This window comes from Gymnogyps californianus, chromosome 27 (assembly GCF_018139145.2).
Source record: "Gymnogyps californianus isolate 813 chromosome 27, ASM1813914v2, whole genome shotgun sequence".
NCBI classification, from domain to species: domain Eukaryota; kingdom Metazoa; phylum Chordata; class Aves; order Accipitriformes; family Cathartidae; genus Gymnogyps; species Gymnogyps californianus.
Window position 1 is genome coordinate 2,856,864 of NC_059497.1, and position 24,386 is coordinate 2,881,249.

General features: G+C 51.1%; 1 protein-coding gene across 2 annotated transcripts; it reads right to left on the minus strand.

Moving 5' to 3' along the window:
* Positions 1 to 2,041: 2,041 nt before the first annotated feature.
* MFSD4A (major facilitator superfamily domain containing 4A) lies at positions 2,042 to 24,378 on the minus strand. Of its 2 annotated transcripts, none has more exons than XM_050911346.1 (10): positions 24,267 to 24,378; positions 16,473 to 16,671; positions 16,099 to 16,338; positions 10,124 to 10,292; positions 8,302 to 8,417; positions 7,053 to 7,226; positions 4,975 to 5,122; positions 4,214 to 4,284; positions 3,879 to 3,999; positions 2,042 to 3,179 (listed from the first exon to the last, which is right to left on the minus strand). In XM_050911346.1, coding segments are annotated over exons 1-10 (1,305 nt in total). In that variant the 5' UTR covers positions 24,269 to 24,378; the 3' UTR covers positions 2,042 to 3,114. The 2 variants fall into 2 exon arrangements, with proteins under 2 accessions (XP_050767303.1, XP_050767305.1); XM_050911348.1 differs by lacking the exon at positions 24,267 to 24,378 and adding an exon at positions 23,155 to 23,408.
* Positions 24,379 to 24,386: the final 8 nt, after the last annotated feature.

Genomic DNA, 24,386 nt, shown 5'->3' on the forward strand with positions numbered 1-24,386 from the left:
TCTATAGTGAGATATGAAGCAGCTCTGACATCTCTACTTGGGGCAGACTGAGCAGACATCCATGTCAGTTAACTTACTCTTTAACTCTGGAATGGATTCCATTTTCCTTTCCTGTAATTTTAATAGAACCATCAGTGGTAAAAATTACATTGAATGCAGCAGAGATAACGTTTTCAGTTACTCTTTCCAGAACAGAATTGCATTTTTTATATATATATATATATAGTACCAAGTCAAGAGACAAAGCAAGTTATGTTGTAGTGAGTGTCTTAACTTCCTACACTGGAGACTTTTTCTAGACACGGTCTTTTAGAGACAACTGTAATCTTACACCACTTTGGTGCTCTCGTTACAGTTGGGTAAACTTGCCTGGGAGAGAATAGCTTCTCAGTCTAACTTTTTTTGAAAATAATACCTTATAATAAGAGTATCTTAATGCCATTGTGTTTTAAAAAAAATGCTGGTATGTAATGCAAGTACATAAATAGCCAAAGTTTTCGGTAATTGTTCAGTGTTACTAGATTTGCTTTTATTTAACCTTCCAAGATAACATATTAGGAAGACCTTCAGCGTGTTGATATCATATTGAAAAAAAAGTCTGATCAACTTGATTATAGCAGATATGCAGTAATGTGAACACATTTCAGGTTTGAGTACAATTTGGAGGCAAAGTGCTAAGAGGAAGTGCACTGTAATGACACTTCAAAGTAACAAATGCTGCTTTTAGAGTGGCGTATTGGCAGTTGTTATTCAGACATAATGAAGGTCGTTCCTGAGAAATCAGGTGACTTTTCTATTGCTTCAATTTTTGTGCAAAAAAAAAAAAATCAATGTATTGCAATCTTTTTTAAAAATGGGGTGGGAATAGTTAAAGAAAACTATTTTATGTAAGAACTGACAGAGGGATTTGCTTTGTATAATGCAAGCTGGCTTTAAAAAAGCATTGTAGCAAATTATTCAAGTCAATCATATGTTAATAGTTATGTGCAACCAGACATGCAAAACAATTGTATTTTTTTAAATAAATATTTTTAACAAAGTTTCTGATCTTTGGACTGTTTTTTTCAGTAGAGGAAATTGAAAGTTGCAGCTGCAGGCCAGCTCGCGCTGTGGTAATGAGGGAGTTCATCAGCCCTTGAGCTAACCTGGCCCTTTGCAGCAGCACAGGCTCTTTCACATCTTGCTTGAATGGAGACAGAGATGGAGCTGCTGTTGCTGGCTTTGTAGTGCTGCACAGTCCTTTTGCCAGATCAATCAGGTACCATTCTCTTCTGGGGAAAATTTCCTTTGGTGTGTAGCTGCATTCTATATATAGTGCTGATAGCAAAGTGGAGATTTGAATTATCAAATCACTTCTAACAAAAGAAATGTTATTCTGGCGATAGCATTATCAATCTGCAAGGACATAATAAGATACTTTTTGTTGTTGTTGTTCATAGCTGACAGTCCCTAGTGTGATAGATACGTAATCTGAGTGGACTTCTTTCAAAATAAACTCCCTCATTGTATTTTTTCATGCTCATTTCCTCTGTACAGGGATGGAGAGAATGCTGTCATGGTGGGAGGGGCTCTATTAATGACAGACTGGGGTTTTTGCTGCAAATCGGTTTTGCAGTACACACTTTTTTCATTCTGGGTATCTCAAGGAGAGTAACAGTGGCATCCTGTGGTGCTAGAGAAGAATTACAGCACATACTGCGCTGGATGCGAGGCAGGAGGGCTCCTGAAGTCCATGGATGAGTTAAGCCCAGAATTCAACTGCATTTACCTCCTTCCTGCGTTGGCCTAATACACACTCCACTTCAGGTATACAAAGTCAATTCAACAGGTCTACTCTCTTGAGACTTTTTCTACAGAACCACCTGTGGGAGCTTGTGAAGATACTACATGGAAGGTAAGATCTACTGCTTGGAAAAATAGAAATGCTAAAAACAGGTTAAGTTAGATTCAGTCTGAGTTTGAAAGCTAGAACTGGTGAAGGTAGTAGCTGATAGTCTTGGCCAGAAACAGCTTAAGTTACCTGAGTCCAGTCATGCTGAGAATCTAGCAATCAATCACCTTTAATTAAACACTGTTTTATATACACACACGTACATATGTACATCCACATACAGCAGTTAAAGCAAAAAGTACATGTCCGATCACTCACTGAAGAAATAGATGTATGTAGCTTTACACTCTTCTAAAGCCAGTCCTTTCTTCGTAGCTTGTAATGGGGCATGCGTGGGTTATGAGAGTACCTTACAGAAGGCACCTGTTATAGTAAGTATTGCACAGATGAAGCAGCTGGAGGCTGGCTCCCAAATACCTCTGTTTAAGCTTCAACTGGAAGCTAGAAATGAAACCACCCTAAAAGACACTGCAACTGTAGCAGCTAAACTAGTGACTTAAAGCAAAACAAACCATCACAACTCATTCTTGACTCTAAAAAAAAAAAAAGCTAATGATTTTAATAATCAAGAGGCCCTAGCATGCTGAATAAGACACTGTCTTAGTGAACATGTTTGATACTGTGTAATATACAAGAATCAACTGTGCAAATACAGATAGGTCCTGCTACCACTGTGCACTTGGTGGGTTCTACCAGTTGTGTAATTTTTCCCCTTTGGAAGTATACATGGAGGTGACACATACTTGAGTCAGTGTTGCACAAAAATGAACTCAAATCCAGTACTGTGCTGTAAATTATAGGGGCTTCTGTACGTTACAGGCCAAAAGAAAAATCTGTTAAGTTCAATGACTGAGTATCTCCTGGCTCAGTCTTACATATGGAACAGAAAGAACCTCTTCCTTCCCACCCTCCATCCTGAACTGGTAAGAAAGTTCATGTGCAGGAGTAACTGTTCTCCCGTCATCCCTGCCATATACTGTAGCCTTTCAGACACGGGGTCGGTCTGACGCTTACAGTCTTCTTTTTGGTACATGTGACGCGGGCAACTTGTGCTTAGCTTGACGCAGTGTTTTAGGATGTTTTCTTGATTCTGACTTACCCAATCTAATGTGCTTTTGATTGCAGAAAACTTGCATGATTCAGTCATTAAATGTGAAATCATCCTTAATAGTAATGCTTAATTGTGTGTTGTTTTATTGCTGGTCTAGGGCTTGGCCACTTCTTTAGCGCTGATACTGTCCAGTGTCATCCATTACTGCTGGTTTGTCAGGTGAGGCATCATCCATATCTGCAAAATTGACATTAGATACTTTATCTGAAGGTACCGATTCTACTGAGCTTTAAGGGAATGTGCATGAGCTCTCCCAAACACAAATGTGGCTATTCTATCACCCGCCACACTAGGTTGTTTACTTTGCTGGTCATGGAAGCAAGGCCTCCATTTCCAGTAACCTGGACAGGTTTTTTGCCCGTCACGCAGTGCTCCTTTTGTGAAAGACTCTTATAAAAAAACAAATAGCGTAAGCAGACTGAGGTGATACATAAGAGAAATCCTTTATCGGTGAGGCTTTTCTCAAGAGCCTGACAGCTGCCTTTGGATGGCAGACCCACTTGTTCCCTGGATTTGAGTCGGGGAACAGTGTAGCAAAGCTTGTGCAGTCTGTACTAGGAGGACTTACTCCTGCTAGCTCTGCAGTAGCACAGTAGTGCTTTCACAGCTAGCCTCCTATGTGGTTTATAGTTCCTCTGTGACCCACAGACCATTCCTACTTTTTCCCTTGCTTCTCCAACAGAAAAGAAAGCAAACCCTGAGTTGTGGCTGCCAAGGCTTTGTGGGCAAGTCCAAGCAGGAAGAGGGGACAGGAAGCAGCAGTAAAATAAACATTTCCTTGCATTTTGCTGAAGTGCTGCACCCTGGTTATGTACTGATGTATATGCCACTCTTCCTCTCATTATAAAGCAGGGCTGAGTGCTGGTGCTTTCTTACCTGACGAGGGCTTGGGGTACATCCTGTGGAAAAACAAGAGGAAAGCGTAGAAGGTAAAGGCCAAGCCTCCAAAGATCATCCCACAGACCAGGAAACTGTAGCTGCCCTGATCGTGTATAATCTGCAATTGGAAGGGGGAAAGAAAAAAAAAAAAAAAAAAAAAGAGCAGACATGTCATCATAAAACTCAAATACCTAATTAGCATTCAGCAAGAGCTTTACTATTTGATAGCTCACAGTTAATGCAGTGCTTTTTCTGGCAGCTGTCCAAAACCAGGACTAAGGTTTCTACTTAGAAGTTCCAATCAGTTGTTGGCATGCCTTGTCTACACTTACCGATCCCACCAGTAACTGTAGTACCATCTCTCCAATTCCGGCTCCAGTCACTAACACAGTTGTGGCACAGCCTGCAAAGAAATAGCGGGAGTCGTGTTGGCAGGGAACAGGTGAAACAGCCAGCAGGATCAGCCTGTAGCTTCTTTAAACTGCTCTCTCATGGATCTCTCCACACAAGATTTACAAATACTTAATGTATATTCCCATCTAATGTTGAGAATGCCTCTTCTAACCTGCAGTAGTGCAGAAAGGTAAAAGCTTAAGCCAGAAAACAGTCTCCTGTTCTGTCACTTGCCTCTGTCGGCAGAGGTGATGTTGCTTCTTGCTGGAAGGATTTTCCTTCTTCTGTATCACTGCCCCAGAGATGGACATTGGCCGAGACCTCCTGTAAGAACTGGCCAAACTCTAGGATTTTCAGTTCACTGATAATCTGGATGATATTTTCAAAACTAGCTCCCTGTAAGCCTCTAAAGCAGACATTCTTGTCAGTCCTCGAGAGCCCTAAAGCTGCAGAAGACTAAGAACCAATCTGGATCCCTGCCTGTAGAAGTTATTAGTACACTGAAGCCAGGATTTGTGCAGTCTGGTTTTCTGACTACAAGCTTGAATAAACATTGTATTCAAAAGCAGATCTTTCTTCCAGGCCTCCTAGGCATCCCTGAAGAGGGAAGGAGTTGCTAGGTGTGATGGTATCTGAGCTCTAGTCTTGAACACTCAACCTGCTTGCAAAGTCTGCCAGGCGTGCCCGAATCCCTGCTCACCTTTGTACTGCAGGATGTCCTCAGTGTAGGCCAGCATGCTGGGGAAAGTGCTGCTGAGAAACAGACCCAGAGATGCTGTCCCCACAAACAAGAAGACGACGCTGTAGGAGAAAATCAGGAGCAGGAGGAAGGTTATCAGGACTCCAACCTGTGAACAACACACACGCAGTCAGTAGGAAGGTAAATGCTGAGTTGCAATAGGCTCTAGATTTATTTTTTTTTGTAGAAAATAAACTATACTGAAAAATGATCATAATCTCTGAAAAACTGAAGTAACTAGCCAAATAAAATCCATCCACCTTTATAGTAAAGAAGTTGGTACTTTTTATAACAGGACTTGAAGTGACTATATACAATTCATCTGTCTCAACTTCATTAGGTAGAGACTTAAGATTGTATCTGAAAAAATACTTTCTCTGCAGCTTTAAATACTTATAGTACTGCTATTTCCATAATATTTACATGTCTCAATCACTAATAAGTCTTATTCAGCATGTTAAGGAATTAACTCACTCTCAATAACTGCTCAGAAACCAGTCACAGGAGTAAAACCAAAGAGCCAACTAAATCTAAACAAGCTTGCCCTCGCCTCTGGCTTGCTGCCGCATACAGGGAGTAGCACAAACATCCACGATGCGCTCAATGAGGCATGGCCCAGAGAGTCAGCAGAGGGAGCTCCGCAATACCGACTCAAGTTATTTTTTCTTAATTGTTCAGGCCCTGATGATGGGTGTGTGCATGTGCCCAAGAGCAATTCGGATTCTAAAGAAATTGAATTCAAACTGCAGTTTGCTACAACGCTGACATGACTGCCAAGAGCTGGTGTATCTTACTACATATAGCAGTACCAACGAGCAAGCATTGCACAAAAGGTTCAATGTTAGTCAAGTGAATTTTTGTCCTTGGATGATACTACTACCATTGCCTTTAAGGGGAAGTGAGAAGGCTTCCATTCAAGGCTGGAGGCTATTCCCTCTTCTCTCCAAATATTAGCAACAGCTAAAGTCATCCCGTACTCAGGTTTGTTAATAGAGCAATCATGCAGTTCAGACAAGTGCTTAAGCCAGTAGTATGCATCAAGGAGATGGACGGGACTGCTCCTATCAGATACCCGAGATGATCTGCTGATGCTGCGCTTTCCCTGCTCCCATGTAAGTAGTGACTATATGCTAAAGTAGGAGATTACACTCATTTTTAAAATGATTGCATTTCATTTGGCTGTAGCTATTGGTATCCAAGCTCAGTTTTTAAAGTGACCAGCAGCAAAGGGCCGAGCTGGCTGCCTCACCTGCCTCCTGTCTGCAAAAGACATCGGCCTGGATCTTCAAAACGTGTCCCAGTGTGAACTGCCACTCCTGTTTTCTCACCAGCCTGTTATATATTCTTGGCCTCGCAATATTAACTGTGAAACTTGCTACCAAAATAACTTTCGGTTTAAATAAATGGTGAATTAACTGCCTTCTCACTTGTTTCTTTTCTTCTTTTTTGGTAAGAAGTGTAAAGGGGAACAACTCCCTCCCTGTTGTCTGTCACATCCTTACATACATCTGTCTTATACATATCCATAAAGGACTCCTTCCTCTTTCTTCAAGTGAATGTGTTTTATTAATTTAAGCAACCTCACATCACATCATTGGTTTCTTTGACAGCTGCTACAGTCTAAGCAGAGCATTTACTGAACTATCTGCCTTCCCTTTCCCATGGCTAACATGGGCATTAAATTCCCTGTAAATGCCAGAGAAGACAGTGTGCAAAGTAAATAAAGTTGGCAGGCACTTTACTAGATGCTTTCACAAATCTAACGTTAAGATTAACTGAGGAGCAAGCTCAGAAAAGCAGTGCAATCAAGTTGTAAGTCTTAGCTACTCGTGCATCGGAGTCAGCTGCAGACATGCAGAGACAGCGATGCAGAGGAAGGCTAACGCAGCTCACACTGGATGGCATGCTTGCCAGGCCCTGCCTGGTGCAAATCTACCCTAGGTATGGCATGAGAGCAGCTGCAGCTCTGCACACCAAAACCAAAACTAGACAGCATCTTGGAGGCAAGCAGAAGAAAAACATTGTAAAAACAGCCTTACCACATTGATGAAGACCATAGTTGCCGGCTTCATTCGGTAGGACACAGGGATGGAGATGAGCCTGCCCAGCGTGATGAATCCCCAGAAGAGGCTGGGCAGGTAGCCGGCCACTTTATGTACCACGGAGAGAGGCTCTTCCACTGCATAGCTGTAAATGAAGCCCGAGTACTCTCCCTGCAGGGAAAACAAAACAGCGTGTCACACTGATGTGATGGTGACTTACAGGCTTCGCAACTTTAACTTCAACCTGTCCCTCAATTATTCACAATATTGTGATAGTGCTGAAGAGCCCACCTATGGATTTGCTACCAAATCTCAATGAACCTTGTTCCCAAGGGTTTGCAGCTGGAGACAGACTTCCACCAGAAATACAACACAGGATTTAAGCTCTCCTAAAAGGGCAAGACCTAACAGCATTACTAGGTAAAATGCATGCTAAGCTCTTATCTGTAGAGATGCTCTCTTCCCTAGGGACTGTCTTGTCCTTTTGGAATTGCATACTCTCAAAACGTATCACATTAAGAACCCAGAGTTGATCATCCTTGAAGGCGGAGGCCCTGGTAAGTTCCCGTATCTGATGGCTGCTTTGTGTAACCCCACTCATCTCTCAGGACCCTATTTAATGCCCTAGTAAGACCCAGCAGTATTTTACCATGAGGGGACTGAGACAAAACTGTTGAAAGAAAAAGAACAGCAACTTGCCAGCCAAGAGCGAGCCTTCCTCGCCTGGACAGAAGTGCCACACACGGCAAACCCCGTGTGACTGCGCCAGCCAGGGACACGGTGTCAGGCCGTGACAGAGACTGCACCAGCCCCGCAGGCTCTCATCTTGGATTTTGAGGGCTCAGGAGACCCATCAAACAAAGAGCCACCATTTCGTATGAAATAAAAGGAAGCTGTTCTTGCCTCTTGGCTGAAGTGAGAAGAGACCTCCACTGCGTACAAGTAGACAACATCAAAACCAGCTCTAAACTGGCTAGGTTAGTAGCAGTAGCAATCTAGCTGCAACACCACAGAGCCTAGGAGAAGCCACAAAACCCTCCCAAGAAGCAGGGCACACATCAGCCTGACTATGATATTAGCTTAGAATGAGCTACCTTGGGAACCAGACTGCTGCACCGGCAGACCCTCAGGTCCAGCCCACTGCACGCAGAGGACATGTGCTGGGTTTGGGCTGTTACAAGTGATTTGGAAGGAAGAAAGCCATATAGCTTTGCTCAGACAAGATCCCTCTATCAACTGAACTCACCACAATCCCATCAGTCATGAAGAGAACAAGAGCCCCAGTGATGTGGACTGCGAAGTAGGTGTAAGAAGCCCCTCTGAAGTTTTTGCTTTGGCAGCAGCTAAATAAGTCATCATGACCTGGTGAAAAACAATGCAAAGCAAACTTAGCCGGAACGTCCCCCTGGGGCTGGGTGGTAGCCAGCCCGCAATGGGGATTTGTTTTGCGCTCAGCTGCACGACAGAGATTCATGGAGGACTGTGAACAACGTGGAGCACCGCTAAGCTCTGCTGGCCCAACCTCTTTCTTTACCTACCTCTAAACTTTCAGAAGGAAGACGGATATGCTTGTGGGCTGCTGTCCACAGACCAGGATCCTAGCTCTCCAGGATACTTGCTACTTCTCTTACTGTAGCTGCTTGTGCTCCTCTTCCCATTTAGGAGCTCCACATTGCTGGCCCCGCTCTCACAGTCAACAGAAACAAGCCCATTCGACCATAGCACTCGTGCTCAGAGCCCCTCGTCCTTGGTACCACCACACAGGAGAGTCCTGCCCAGGATAGCTCACGTTCCTCAGATAAACGTTATTTAACCAAACAAGCCAACTTTGGGAAAGAGAGTGATAAACACAGAGCTAGTGTCGACTCCTCTGAATAGACCACTGGGAGCGACAGCCTGCCAAAGCTGGGGGTCAGGACCCCAGGAATTCCCGACTCTCCCGTCCTCATGCTTATATCACACCGCTCCGGGACGTGCAAAGGGCTGGTGTTAAGGTAACGGCACCTGGAGTCCTGTGCAAGTGAGACAGTTGCTCCTGCATGGCAAAGATGAAATTCTCACTACTTCTACGGGGAAGGAGGGATTCTGCCAGCACAGACGTGTCTGTCAAAGATCGCAGCAGTCAGCATACAGCCTTCCTGCTTCTCTAAGGATTAATCTCAACTGCATTTAAGAGGAAGATGGAGATCTGAAGAACATGAAGCTCCAATGGGTTGTACGAAAACGGGCAGCTGGGTTGAGGAAAGAAACCATCAGTGTCTCAGCTAAGGGAAACGCTATCAGATGAGCACAACCTTATCAGACACCAGAGAACCCACTCCGTTAGGGACACCTACGATCCTTCCCTGCAGCACCTCACCACACCTCTAGCTGCCTCCACCTTCAAGTATTCCCTAAAATTTCCTTTTATTGTTCAGGTAAAGCCATCTCTTCTGTAATAACACTAAACGCTCCTCTGATAACCCTAAAATATGATTACTTCCGAGATTCACTATTTAGCTGAAGAATTTACTTTGATACGTTTCTCAAAGAACAATGTTACTATTGTCCCCAAAACAGGGTGTAGTCGCAGGTTCAAGAGCAAACTATTGCTGGAGTTTAACTTTTCCCCTCAAACAAGGGCGCTGTCCTTACTCCTTTCAGATTTATAAAAATCAGCATTCTGCAGCATGATGACCACTTTTAAACAGCAGAGCCAGCTCAAAACCTGACCGAAAACCAGAAGGAAACGAAGGGGCACAACTTCCACGTGCGCTTAAAAGACTTGGGAGCCCCGGTTTAGTTTTAGGACAGCTTGGAGAAAAGCAGCCTGGAGTCCCAACAGCAGGATACTAATCTCTGTTCAGGGGTTATGGTCCCATCTAATTCGAGGGTAATTGGGCACCAAATTCTCTGTTTGGGTACTTTTGGATTACATTCACGTGCACATTTTGGATAGTTTCCTCCTTAGACAACAGGGATGGATCTCACTTGTTAAACTCAACGGAGACACTCAGAAACACGGCTTTTTCTGCCCCTGCTCATCCCCCCGTACCTCCAAACCCGTAAGAGAGGTGCCTCCAGCTCACCTCCTGCTGCGTGGGGTCTCTGCACAGCGGCGGAGAGATCGTCCTTCTCCGTGGGCCGCGTTTCCATCGCCAGCTCGTCGGCCGACAGCAGCGGGTGGCTGCTGCTGTTGAAGCATGGCACCATCCGCTCCTTGTAGAGCAAGAAAAACACCGCGATGGGGACTGGCAGCTGGGGAGGAACAGAGAGGGGCAGGTAAGCACGGCAAGCCTGGCACAAAACACAGTCTAGTTCCCCAGTCGCAACAGCCTTTCAGGAAGCTGCGCTCAGCATCTGCAGTAGATGTGCCTGAATTAACCTTCAAGAGCAAGGACAGAGGCTGGGAGCCACTGCAAGAGGGACGGAGGCTTGTTAGGAGAGCTAGTAGGGAGGGGGTAGGGGGAAAGCAAGTTGAGAGCAAAGACTCCCGATCCGGAGCACGGCTGGGGCATCTCCTGCCAGTCCCTGTGGGATGCCAGGTGGGCTGGGGACCATTCACCTGGGATGGGGGACAGGGACACTGGAACAGAAGGCACCTAAATACAAACCTCATGAAGCACCATACCAGCCCTTCAAAACCAAAACGTTCTGGTTTCCAAGCATTTGGCCACTTCTGCCCAAAGAATAAAATACTAAAGTAGCTTTTGCCTGTGGAGAGCAGAACAGTTTCAATGGGAGACCTGCTGTGGCTGAAATTCTTTGTGAGGGAAGAGCAAGCTGCTCCAAGACCTGCTTTGCCCATCTCCAGCCATTAGCAGAGGTTGCTCAGCATCTCGTAAGAGATGAGCTCATGGTTCCCAGGCCAACAGTGACAGCACCGCTACAGCCGAGCGGCTTCAAACAGCCCCTCAGTACAGCCCCTGCTGCGGGACCCGGGACTGAAGAGCAGCGAGCCTCCAGCCATCGCCCTCTCGCTTCCTTAGAGACCCCCACACACCCAGGGATGCCGCTGCACTGGCTGCTGCACAGGCTCCCAAGCACACAACAGTCCCACCGGCACCGTTCCCTGCAGTCAGGGCTTTCTGCCTGGTGCTCGCGCACACAGGCACCGTGGGCTTGTGCCTGCCCACTGGATCCATCACGCGGCAGCCGCAGCATCAGGCCCCCCGGCACCGTGCTCCCTCGCTGCCGTCTGCCTGGGGACGAGCCTACAGCCTGCGCGTGCCCACGACTCGGCGGTGCCTCCGAGCCCGGAGGGACTTGCTCTTTTTTTTTTTTTTTTTGGAGAGAAAACAGAGGGAAGCAAATGAAGCTGGGTCTGCCCCTCGCCAGCCCTCCCTTCTCCTCCTGCTGCAACCAAGTGGTGTTTATTCTGCAACAAACTGTGGGAGAAAGCCAGGAAATCCTAAGTGACAGCTCACTCTCCAGCCGCCGAGCGCTTGTTTTCTACATGTCTGTGAGCAAGTGTGAGCTCTAGCTCCAAATTTCCTGCCTTTTGTTGGCTCGTGGCATGATTTAAATGTATGGAGAATTCCCCCCGTCGCCCTGCCTCTCTTGCCTGAATTCATTTAGGAGGACTTCATTGTTCTGGGAACAATGGGAATAGGAACAGTTAGTTCGGTCCCATGGAAGAAAAACGCATTTGCTTGATAGTTCTAATCCTTCCGGAGGTCAGGACCAGATTTTATTCTTCTAAATTGCAGATTTTGCAAAAAAAATACCCACGCAGAGGGACTGGCTGTACAGATAACTTCTCCGGGCACTTCCAGCCTTAAGCAGCACTCGGTGCCTGTGCAGAAAAGGGCCCCAGCTCTGCACTCCCCGGATTCCCAGTCAAACTGTAGGCATATCCCTGCTCCCCAGATCCTCATCTCTAAAGCAAGCAGGTCCCTTTCGCTTTATCCAGACTGTACCATCTTGAAGCTGGCAGCACCTCGGGTGCACGAGCGCTCTGACCCCATCAGCCGTGAGCTGGTTGCCAGCGCTGGCCATTTCTGGTAGGAAATGCCCAAAAGCTGGAGACTCATCCACGGTCAAGCGCAGCCCTCACTCGTGGGCTGCCACCACAGCAAAGCAAGCTCAGGCAAGGGGGGAAAAGCAAAGGATCAAGCTCAAGAGACAGCAGGTTCCCAGGGCTGCATCCTGAGCCAGCCCCGTGTCCTGCACACCGGCTGGCAAATTGCCTTGGGGACAGTCACCTGTGGCCACAGGAGGGGCTGGCCATAAATCCGGCGTGTGTACAGGGGATGGAGGAGCAGTTCAGTTATTACACGGGCAGATGGGGAGAAGCAAACAGAGCCGAACACCAGAGCCCTGCCAGGGCATATTTCACCAAGCAAAGGGGACAAATCCATCCCGGATGAGCAGCCTGCCCCAACCACAGCACAAGGACAGCTCAAGGACTGTCCCTTCCCCTGCCCACGTGAGCACGGCCACTGCCACGAGCTGCTGGGCCCCTCTCCCCATCCGCAGCTCCCATGTGCTGGAGAGGTCGGGTGGTGACGAGGAGCCTCGCTGGCCCCTAGAGCCAGGACACATGCCAAGACACACAGGGGCAGGGCCACCGTGCTTATGACAGGATCTTGCTACTCGGCTGCTAAAGCAGCTTCAGTTTTCTTGGGGCCGACACCTCGGCTGCCCGGGCTGCTTGGCACGAGGCAAAGAGCTATCAAAGCCTTCCCACCCCGCAGGGAGCCCAAACAGCAAGAGCTAGAGATGAGCCGCAGCCACAGCCCCTAAAATAAGGACACTGGTCCTCAAAGCACCACCTTGCCCCGCAGAGTCCCCAGCCACACCAAGCTGGACACCTGCGGTGCCCATCTCTGAGCAGCCCTCCCTCTTGAGCAGGCAGAGATTTTGGTGCCATAACCATTTGCTCAGGGGCTTTCTTCCCAGGGCAACCCTGCTTTGCCTTTTTCAGCGGAAGGCTTTTCTTTTTCCAAGGCGGGAAGAGGAGGCACCCGAGCATCCCGCCGGGAGCCTGCACGGGCTGAAGGGCAAAGCGGGCAGTGAGAGCCCCGCTGCCCGGACCCGGCGCTCCAGCTCCGCTCGCCGAATTGCTGGGGATGTTCCCCTCCCCCTGGCAGCTTTTAACCATTATTATAAACTCAACAAGTTGCTGCATCACGCAGTTAAGCGTGGGTATAATCCAGGCTCCTTCCCTCCAGTTTCTATTTTGGTCTCTCCCCCCAGGAGCACGGGACTGTTCCCTGCTATTGTATCCAGGCTACTTTTAAGCAACCTAAGCACAATGGAGTGTCCCACACTTCCCCTGGGAAACCACCTTCCGGACAAACACATCCCTCTCGGAGAAACATTTTCCTGATTTCCAGCCCCTTGGAACGAGCTGGATGATGAAATTTCCGTTCCGTGGGAAAACTGAATTTTAAAATATGTTTTTGTTCCAAATCTGGATGAAAAGCCAAAATTCTCTCTTAGAATGAAACATTTTGGCCAGGAGTCATCCAAGCACTTCATTTCGATAATGTTGAACTGTTTAATTTTACCAAAGCAAAAACATTTTGCTTCAATAACATCGAAACAACTATGCTGTCAGCTTTACACATTGCATCTATGCCAAAGTCAAATTGAGACATTTCCACTTTAAACAAAGCAAGAAATTGAAATGAATCATTTCAGCTTGTGTCTTGTCAGGATACACACAGCCCTGTGAAAACTGGGATGGAAATGTGTTTTTGACCATTTTATAACAAAGTTGCTGGCCCTAGTTTCCATTTCTATAGCTTATTCATTTCATCCACTTCCCTGGGGTTTTAAATACCAATTGTCGTCATCCTTCTCTGACGTTTACACCTTAAAGAAGGGTCAGCAGTTTTGGAGCTGAGCTACTCACAGTATCTCCAGCCAGTGGGTTGGGTTATTTAGTTTAAATAAGGAATCAAGTCAGCTCCCTCAGCAAGGCTTCGGGAAAGACAATAACAGCTCGGCTTTGGCAAGGGGACACGCTCAAGAGCTGCGTGTGCAGCGTACATCCAACTCCCTGCTCCTCTTATGTTCGTTACCTAACCTTCATCCCAAAAACCAGCAGTCTCCCAGCACCCCGGGACTCCCTGCCGTATCCCTGGTGATCCTACGCAGTGTGTGCACACATGTGCAAACCACCCACACGTGCAAACAGCACTTGAGCGTGCAGCGATGCACAAGCCCAGCTCACGACCTGCTATGCATCAGCTGCTGGGCACAGCAGGACTCAGCCTAGGGTCCCATCCTGCTCCCAAAACATCCATGGGACACTGCTAGGAACAGAGAGGGGTCTGGCAACCATCAGTGCTCCAGATAGCAGACACATTGTCGTATTCAAAGCAGATATTAAACGCTGCCTTCAAAACTAAATTAGTTTGCTCAGGATTGACTGGCAAAATAGATAACGCTCCGGTGTAATTAAAAGCACATTTCCCATGGCATACGCAGAGTCAGAGGTAATTAAAGCTGGCTTCTCCTCCTAGGCAGAGAGCATTCTTTTTGGTACTTCTGCAAAGAAACTCATTACAGCATCTGCCCAGCTATTTCGGTTGCCTGTTCTCCTTGCCTCAGCGAGCTGTGCGGGCCTCGGTCTAATGAAAGCCCCTGGATGAGGTGCACTGGGGTATGTTTTAGTTATTCAGCAAATGGGAAGACCAAGAGCACAAAGAAACCTGTTCCCTTTGCCTAGCGCAGACGGAGTCGTGGAAGATCAAGGGCTGCTCGTTGGCCTGGGACAGGGAGAAGGAGCACCAGCGCATCCTTACGTTTTCGGAGAAGGGCAATGGCTGCACTTGCACAGGGAAGGGGCAGCGGGTACCGGGGCTGCGGGGCAGACAGGCGGGGAGAGGTCCTTCTGGCAGGATCACCCTTCGCTTCTCCTACAGGAGGTCTCCAGGTGAGCGAAACGGGCACCAGCTTGGCAGTCCCTGCCCTGGCACGCTCTTTATAAAGAGAGAATAGAGCACCTTATGGCAAGGGGTACACAGGCTGGGCTCTGCTCTGCTCACAGGGGGAACCTCGGGACCCCTGCCAGCAGGAGTGCCCATGCACGAAGCATAACCGGGCGCTCTACAGGTTCTGAGCAGAGCTGCCCTCAGCATCAATCCCGGCACGAACAGCACCACTCGGCAGGGCCGGCGCTGGCTGCAACAACACGTTCCGCTCTTATCGCTCCAGATCTACATGGACAATTACACACACGCTCGCAGGGCTCCTGCCGCCAGGGAAATGACAGTGGCAGCTTAGCTAGCTCTGCTGCAGAGGGACTGGGGATGGGCACGACGACGGCCACGACGACGGCCACAGCCCAGTGAGCCTGTGCAAGGGACCAGCTGTACTGAACCATGCTGGGATTCGGGTATTAACTGGGGGGTAAGGAACAGGGCTGCATTTCAAAGAAAGCCCACAGCCTGCAGGCAAGAGCAGCTTGCTGGAGATCAACTTTGGGACTCAGCAGGGCAGAGAAAGAGGATGGGCACTAAACCCCATCTCTCTCACAAAGGAAGGGCCACAGGGCTTTTACATCTGCTGCAAATCACCACGGAAACATAACAAATAGGTAGAGATGCCCCAATCAAGATTCCGGTCCCAGTAACTCAGTTCATCGATGGGCGCTTTCCTACGAACATCACTGCAAATCGCCCGCCCGCCAATCCATCCCCACCCCACCGAGCTCCCCCCTAGACCGACCACAGAGGAAGACCTTGTGGCTCTGAGTTGCAGTCAGCTGCTATAACTCCTGCCCAGGGGGATGCCGAAGGTACAACCCGCTTCCAGAGAGGTCAGACTAATCCCCGCAGGACGGCACATCGACCCTATCGCATCTGACGGTGCAGTGACCGCTGGCTCAGCTTCGCAGAGCCCTGCCCTCCTGCCCCAGGCATCTGCTGGGAACTGGGCGCTTAGCAAAAAACGAACCTTTGCCGCGGAGCAGCACAACGATCCTCATGCCTCCTTCCATCGCTGGGACCACCTAACAGGCACCAACACCCCCCAAACACCACAGCCGCCTGCAATGCCAAGAAGCAGGGATGTCCCTGGCAACAGCTCGGGCCACTCCGGCTGCAGCACTTACATTGATGAGGGCCATGATCCAGAAGGCGTAGGAGACGCGTGTGACCACCATGCCTTTCATCGGCAGGTCGTAATGAGACAGGTTGCCTGGATGGTGCGGGACCAGGGACTTGCGGATGTGAGGGAGGTTGCTGGAGGCGTTGGCCGTGGAGTTTGAGAGGATGCAGTTGGTCTCCGAGAGGAAGGGGTCAGCTATCAGCGGGCTTAGCAGCGCTCCAAAGCCCACGAAGAAATGAAGGGCCTGCAAGAGATGAGACACGTAAGTGGAGCGGGGGTTTTACTGCTGCTCTCTGCAGGGAGGCTGGCCAAGCCCCTCACTCCTCTGCCTCAGAGGAGGAAGCACAGCCAGAGGGGAGACGTGGGCTCCATGCTCACCTGCAGGAAGATGGCCGAGTCCTTCTGGTAGATCTTCACCAGCTGCATGTTGGAGATGGTGTCGATGCAACCCATGGCCAGTCCTGCCACAGCCATGACCACAGCCAGGACCACCACATTGTGGCACAGAGGGATGATGGCAAAGACCAAGGAGATTGCCAGTGACGAGGCAAAGAGTGCAAACAAGGACTGAGCCAACCTGAGACAGGGAAAGAGGAAAGACAGGACAGAATTACTACCATGAGAGCAGTATCCACACCACAGCCCTGCCTCCCATTTTCAGCCCCGGGTCAGTCGGTGGTGCAGGCATTAGCAGGAGGTGCACCCACAGGCTCCAACTAACTCAGCTCCAGCACATGCTTTTCTGACAAGACAAGGGAGATGCCACACACCCTGCACCCTCATGCCTCCACGTCACAGCCGTAGCCAGCCCAGGGCACTGCCATCTCCTGCATGGAGGGTGATGCCTCGAAGAGGCAGATCTTCCACCCAGCTTTTGTGGAGAAGAGTAACCATCCCTTCAAACCTGTGTTCTGCACATTTCAAGGCAGAATAAGGCCTGAGAATCTTCCCTTGTTAACTGGGCATGGGTATGTGCAGGCAAGGCCACACCACGACTTCTGAGCAGCTCCAGGGCATTTCTCATGCGGGGCTGTATTGCACGAGCAGGCTGAGCAGGCATGAGAGCTGCTGGGCAATCCCAGTTCCCGGCAGGGAGAGAACTGCTGGCATCCACATCACTGTGTCATCCCAGACCTGCCTGCATGTCCTGTCCCGCCTCACAGGGAGCACTGGGGAGCTGCTGCAGTTCCCTCTCCGTGCCCTGTGCCGTCTCCGTTCTGGCAGCATCATCCCTTCCCCTAGCACGACGGGGCGGGATGCAGCACTGCTGCCGTTCCCGGTGCAGGCGGCCACTTTCCAACCCATGCGGTCCGTCGGAGAAGCCCAAGGGATGTGTGTGGTAGAGGTAAAGCTGGTGCATTACATCGCGAGTCTGGCAGCAGCACAGGCAGGCCTGCCTGAGGAGGCTGCTCTCAGTGCGAGCCGAGCACTAGCCAGTTCGCTGGAGAACGGCGCCCAGGCTGGCACCGCGCTGCTCCGGAGCTGCCAAGTCGAAAGGCAGGAAGGAAGGAAGGAAACAGGGACCAGACAGCAGAACACCGAAACTAGCAGAGAGATGGGACTATCAAGTCACAGCAGAGAGTAAGTAGCAAAGGCACGTCCCCTCCCCACCCTGGGCTCCCAAACCCTGGCAGAAGCCCGTTGCAACAGCCAGCAGCTTGCTACAATGAGTTGCTAATTAGCAGTTGGGGTCTGCTGCTGGGGGACGTGGGGCACAGCCATCCGTCCCCAGCAAAGCACTGGCAACACACAGGTATGTCCCCAGCATAGACATGTAACCAGCAAGCAAAACACCTACATCTCTGCTTCATGCTCTGCCCAAGGGAGGAGAAGGCTACAAGGAGGCAGGGGCTGGAGGTGCAGCAGAGAGCCTCTGCGGCTGCCGGGCACCACGCTACCAGCCCTCCTGCCCTGCCTGCTCGTCCAGAACGGCCTGGCCTTGGGCATGTCACTGTGTTTCTGCGCGGCCCTCATTCATCTGCAAACCCAGAGCGATTTGGCCCTCCACATCCTGCTCGTTGCTTACACTGCACTTCAACAGCACCGGGGAGAAAAACGGGCCAAGGGCACGTCTCCTTTATTCTCCTGCCCGGTGGCACAAACCTGGCTGTACCAGCGCCTCGGTGTGCTCCCAGCCCAGCCTCACTCACCCATCAGTCAGAGGATGTTGGAGGAGCTAATATTTTGCAAAGCCGTAACTACGGATCTTCCTCTGACAGCAAAATGGGGAGCCAGCGTGGGATTTCTGGGGGAGGGAGGGAGCAAAGCGAGATGTGCACAGTCACGGCAGGAAAAACAACTAGCAAATGAGAGAGAAGCAGCTTCGAGCCTGGAGAGACGAGGCAGCACTCTCCAGGGTACAGCAGGAGGGAGAGAGGCAGAGGCACCAGCAGCTGGCGAATCCGAGGCCGGGAGCGACAGGGAAACACACACCGAGACATCCCAGAAACGCCTCTTCTCTTCTGCAGCCCTAGCAAAACAACCACAGCACCGCTTGCGCTTGGCTAGGGAGCACGTTCATGACTAGAGTTAAACATTAATTGCAGATGATGTTATGTCCTTAAAAAGCATTAAAAAGATCACCTCACTTTTCCCCAATGAGCAAAAATTCCTGCCTCCAGCCATAAGCTGTTAATAACACAATTGCACCTCCCCGCAAACACCAGCAGCCCACAGCCCAGGGTGGCACGCAGCCCTGGCTCTGGCATTAGGGGGGACCAAGAAATCGCTGGCTTCCCATGCCAGATCCCCAAGACGTCGTCGAAGGACACTGCTCAGCACCCAGGCAGGCACCGAACAACCAGCTGGGGGATTTCTTTAGAAACAAACCTCTTTGAAAGCATCCTTAAATGAGGTACGCCGTGACTTTCAGAGGGGGTCTGAACCCTGTGTCTTGATGATGCGAAACCAATGCACCCCTCCAAAGGGCTTAAAAAGCAACCCCGATGTTATGCCATGCTGCGGTTTCTGACATCGCTGTCCTCCCCATCACTAACCGGTCCCCACGTCCCCGGCTGAGCGGATGCACAGCACAGCTCTGCGCCAGCTGTGGCTGCGCCCAGGGCAGGCTCCGCTTCAGCAGCGTATGAAACGAGTCTTGTAATGTGAGGGACTCTGTTTCAGGACCACCCAGAGCATGTCCTGGCTCCATCACAAGGCTTAAGGGAACGTCTGCGGCTCCCCCCAAAGGTTTAGGCTGATCTCCTCTATAGGATTAGGATGGTTAATGCTATCCTGTAGTCACAGCCAGCAAAGCTTCCCTGCTCCTTCCCACACAGTGTATATAAACCCCCACCTCTGTGTTCCTGTTGCAGCAGGCACTCTTCAACTTAAAGTATGTTTTTTTCCCCACCCCAGGGAGCATTTTCTAAGTCCCTCACATCAAGAAGAAAAGTGATAACCAGGCTAATTCAGACTTGCAGAACTGATAATTAAAAACCCAAAGCCGTAAGGGGATGAGGTGAGGGCACAGAGGAAGGAGGCGGCATGGATTATCCCACATCTGCCTTCAGGTACCCTTGTCTCCAGCAGGAAGCACTGGCCAGGCTTGGGGAGCATTGCCTCCCCCGAGGAGCTCAGGCTCAAGTCACCGCGCTCTCTGCTCTCTCAGCAGCAAAAGGCTTTACTTTCCTTTGCCGTGAGAAGAGTCCTGCGTGCACCAGCCACATGCTTGAACAGAAACCTTCAGAAGATGGGAGTCTGAAGGGCAGGGAGAGAACAGGGTCATCCCCTCTCAGCTGACGTGCTCTGACACGCAAGGTGCCCAGGGGTAAAGATGAAAGAAGGGTAAAAGGGTCCCACGTCTTTGAGCGGAGCCTGCTCCAACGCAGCAACAGACCTGCCAGCCCTCTCCTCTCCTCTGCTAACACCAGCGGGACTAGCTCAGAGCTGACCCAAACGCTGGGGGCAAAAGTAAAACATACAGGAGGACACAAAAATGCAGTTTCTGAATTTCAAAAAAAAAAAAAAGCAAACTGGGGCACGCACGCTCGATTACTCTGGTGCTTCTGTCACAAACGTGTGTAGCACAGAGGGAGCGTGACTTTAACTGCACAATGCAAGCTTAAAATCCAATGAGGTGGGAAAGGAAAAGGGGAAGGCAAGGGAAGAAGAGGGAGAGCGGCAGGGGATGCAGGTGCACAGAGCTCACCCCTCGAGTTTGCAGTGCCAGGCGCTCAGGGGTGGATTCACTGAAGACCTCACCTCCCACTTGGGTTTCTGAGTCTAGGCAGGGTTTCAAGTCCTCTCAGCACTCCCACCCCAACGCTACTGGCTGGATTGGCAGTCTCACAACATGTCAGGCACTGCTGAGAATCTAATCCAGGTAATACCAGGAAACAAGAGTCTTCAGTGTGTTTCACACAAAGGTGCGCAGGGCTCCTTACAGAGGGCATCAGCTGCTGCCAGGGCTGTCTTTGCTCGAGGAACCTCTACCAACACCATGGCAGCACTAGGGTTTGAGCCAGGGCATGCGCTCCACCTAAACCCCAACTCATCCAAATACCCTGTAAAAAGCTGTGTTCTTCTGAAGCAGAGCTTGTAATTACAACCCAGCAAACCCCAAGCATGAGTTACCAGAGAGCAGCAGCCTGTCGTGAATCTGAGTGTGAGCTTAAACAACGCGCCTTGCAGCTACGTGGGGAGCTGCGCTTCCCACAGTGCCAGCTTTGCACCTCCCGACAAGCCTGGGAAAGGACCACGCAGCAACCCCAGGTCTCCAGCGCAGAGCACCGCAGGCGACAATTGCGTTTCTGCATCGCTCAGGGAAACTCGCAACGGCAAACTTTCTTCTTCCTTGAAATCTCACACAAGAGGGAATTCTGGAGCTAGTTCTGGCAGTCCAGGCTCGCGCTGAGTTACAGAAGGGACGGATGCCATCATTATGCTCTGTCCTCCCGGTGCTCCAGGACTCCAGCTGGGCCGAGAGAGGAGAGACTACGACCCAGCACTCAGCAACTGCTCTGGTGAGAGGAACCAAACCGTTATTTAGGTCCCACCACCCACTTCTGCCGCAGAATCCAGTAACACTGCTTTCCCTTGCGAGTCCATCATTCAGAGAAGACAGCTCAGACCAATACATATTTTAATCAAAAGTAAGCAACAAAGTCTATGTTCCTCAGGCATTAGAAATTAAACGCAGCTTGCAGCCAGACCCTGGCTCGGCTGGCTTGCAGGCAGGCGACGCTTTGGGATCCTCTACCAGCAGCTATCCATCTCCTCACCAGAAAAGACGAGCTGTCCAGTGCTCCTCCCTGCCTGGCACCGGGGCCAGCATAATTTGATTTATAAACCCGCAGCATGGCCCAGAACTGGAAATCCTTAGCAGGACAGCTCAATCTTGTCTGTCCCTGAAGAGGGGATAGTACAGGAGCTCTCAGAGTCTGAACAGTCAATATTCTCATCCAAACCCACACGTTTGCACGCCGCACCGCTCCGAGTAACCTCCTCACAACACTCGCAAGCTACAACTATCCGAAACATGCCCTCCTGCCTGGCAGGGCTGCCGCTCCTCAGCGGGGCTCGCAGACACTTTGCAAAAGCCCATTGCTCCAAGAGGCTGCAATCACAAACACATCCTGGTTCACAACCACAGCGAGCAACAAACACGCTCTTTTCCCCAACGTGCTGCTGCAGAGTTAAAAGTTTGGGAGTCTCGGAGCACGAAACCCCAGGCGGGTCTGCGTAAGCCACCAGCCAAGGGCAGGAGCTTTGGGTAGGAAGCTGACCGCAGGAAACAATTCTGCATTTTCCTTCGCCGCTCCTTCAAACAGACGTGAAGCAGACTGGGGGCTGGCAAAGGCACTGCCTGCTGACCCAGCACTCTCGGATCCCAGTCAGACCCAGGGCAAGGTTCCCACGTGCCGACCCCATTCCCCGTGCACCCCACCTCACACCTCCTCTCCTGGCACAGCCCGACAGAGAGCAGCTCCTGCTGCTCCACGAAGCCTTTGGGCTCTGTCCGGACAGGGGGACCAGGTCAGTTCAGTGTACCAGGATGGCAATTTAACAGGTGCTCCGATGCCATCTTCGAGAGCCAACACTCTCCACAATTCGCAAGACAAGAGTTTAACAAAACATTTTTAAATTGGCATTTGAAAGCAGCGAAGGATTCATGCAAAATTCTCTCATATACATATCAAACATATACATATGTATGATTTGTATATCAGACACACACACACGGAGCTGACACGTTACATCACTGCCTGAAGAATTAGTGACAATGTAAATAATCAGCTGATTCTCAGCAGAGCATAGCTGTCATCAAGCCTTTAATCAAACGCCTGTTTGGCGATCTTCAGGGTTGAGCCATCGTGTATTATTTATTTTAAACACATCCTGGACAGAAGGCTCAGTGCAAATCCCCGTTCGGCTGCGCCCAGGTTTCTCGCTGGCCCATGAAGTACGCTGCTGTCCCTGGCCACCCCGCGCGGCCGAGGCACTGCCCCTGCCCTCGTCCCCCGCCGCAGCAAGACCGCGAGCACCGCTGGCATCTCGCCTCGTGTTTGCCCAAACTCCTGGGGAGCACGACAATGCCTCAGTTTCTGACACTGAGGTTATTAAAACAGGCTTCCAATAATATTTTTATGATAAACAATCAGGTTAAGGAAAACACCCTCCAGGAAGTTCTGGCTGTAACTTCACGCTAAGGCTATCTCTGTCCTGAGCTCCAGGGGAACTGGCAGCTTCTCTCCAAGGGTACGAAACCGTGCAGAAGAGGAGAGCAGCAGCTCGCAGAGCAGCTCCTGCCCCGCACCTCCGGGGAAGCCCCCTCCCTCCGAGCCGCTCAGGCGAGAGGGCTGCAGACCCTCCGGGACACACACGGAGCGCTCCACTCGAGCAGGGTTTTCCCACGCAGACCGCAGCATCCCAGCTCAGCCACGCAAACCCGGTGGGAGAACGCGGGAGGGAAGCGAAGCCCGGGGGGGGTGGGGGGGGTGTTGTGGGGGGGTGGCTGGCGCTGCCCACCCCCGGCCCGGGAGGAAAAAGGGGGGGGGGGGAGGCTGCGGAGAGCTAAGCCCACCCGCGGGAGGTGCGATGAGTTTGCCAGGCGCCTTACGTCCTCTTGAAGACCCCTCCGAGGCAGCTGCCGAGCAGGAGGCAGAACTGCTGGGAGAAGAAGACCCAGGTGATCTGGGAGAGGGAGCTCTGGGTCTGGCAGCGCAGGTCCAGCAGCGTGGGCCCCAGGAAAGCGATGCAGAGGCCGAAGCTGAAGAAGACGCTCCAGTAGGTGAGGGTGGGCTGCAGGTTCCTCCGGAACCGCGCCGACACCCGCTCGTCCCACCACATCCTGGGCGGCGGCGCGGGGCGGCCGCGGCGATCCGGCTCCCGCGCCGCCCGGCCCGGCCCCCGCTCGCTGCCCCGCTCCCGGTCCCGCTCCCGGTCCCGGCCCCGCCGCCGCCGCCGCCCCGCTCCTCCTTTGCAGGATGTGGCTCCGGAGCCCGCGGCGCCGCGCCGGGCGCTGGCTCCGCCTCCGGGGCCGGGGGCCGCCACCGCCTCCCGGGGCCGGGGCTGTGCGGGGCCGGGGCGGAGCCCCTCTCCATCCCCCGCCGCCCCCCGAAGCCGCCCCGGTGGACCCCGCTCCACCCGAGGCAGCCGGGCTTCAGCGCATCCCTCCGGAAAGGAGCCCGAGCGCACCCCCCCCCCCCCAGCATCCCCGCGGGGTTTGCATCATCTTGCCAAAAGTGGGGCAGCCCCCGGCCGCGACCCCGCTGCGTGGTCCACGCCTCACGGCACGAATGACACTAAAACTACGGCCACAGCAGCAAACCTGATGCAACAGAGAGGACAGCCAAGCAAGGAAGCCCAGAAATCCCCTTTCCCTGCTGCTGACCGCCTCTGCGGCCTCCCGTACCCGTAAATAGGTGCAGCCGTTCCAGACACACGCAATTAAAGCTGCCCCTTCGCTGGCTGAGAAGCACAAGATGGCTTGGGGGGGCGGGGGGAGGGTGCGTGGTTTAAAGTCGGAGTGGTTGATGCTGACGCAAAAGGTCTCCTCTAGAGGATGGATTTATAAATATTTCACCTACTTTAGCTAGGAAGACTAGCAAGTTTTGGAACACTCTTTCCAGGCAAACCAGAATCGATGGAACTCGGCCATCACAGAGGGCTGGCTCCAGGCCTGCGCTCCAGGTCCCTTCCCGTGCCAGCGGACCCCGCACACGTACTCACATGTCCTGTGACCCGTGCCTCAGGAATGCTGCTCTGGGGCTTGTAGGTGCTCATTTCCACCTGGACACAGCTTAATGTTTAGCTAATCCAAATTGCATCCGAGTCCTTGTTCTTCCCTGT

Excerpts from the sequence above, each read along its gene's own strand:
- MFSD4A (XM_050911348.1), bottom strand. The coding sequence starts at position 23,384 with ATGTGGTGGGACGAGCGGGTGTCGGCGCGGTTCCGGAGGAACCTGCAG. Across the intron at positions 10,293-16,098 it reads GGATCATGGCCCTCATCAAT|CTGCCAGTCCCCATCGCGGT; the intron begins GTAAGTGCTGCA and ends GTTCCTCCCCAG. Across the intron at positions 4,285-4,974 it reads GGACATCCTGCAGTACAAAG|GCTGTGCCACAACTGTGTTA; the intron begins GTGAGCAGGGAT and ends ATTTCTTTGCAG.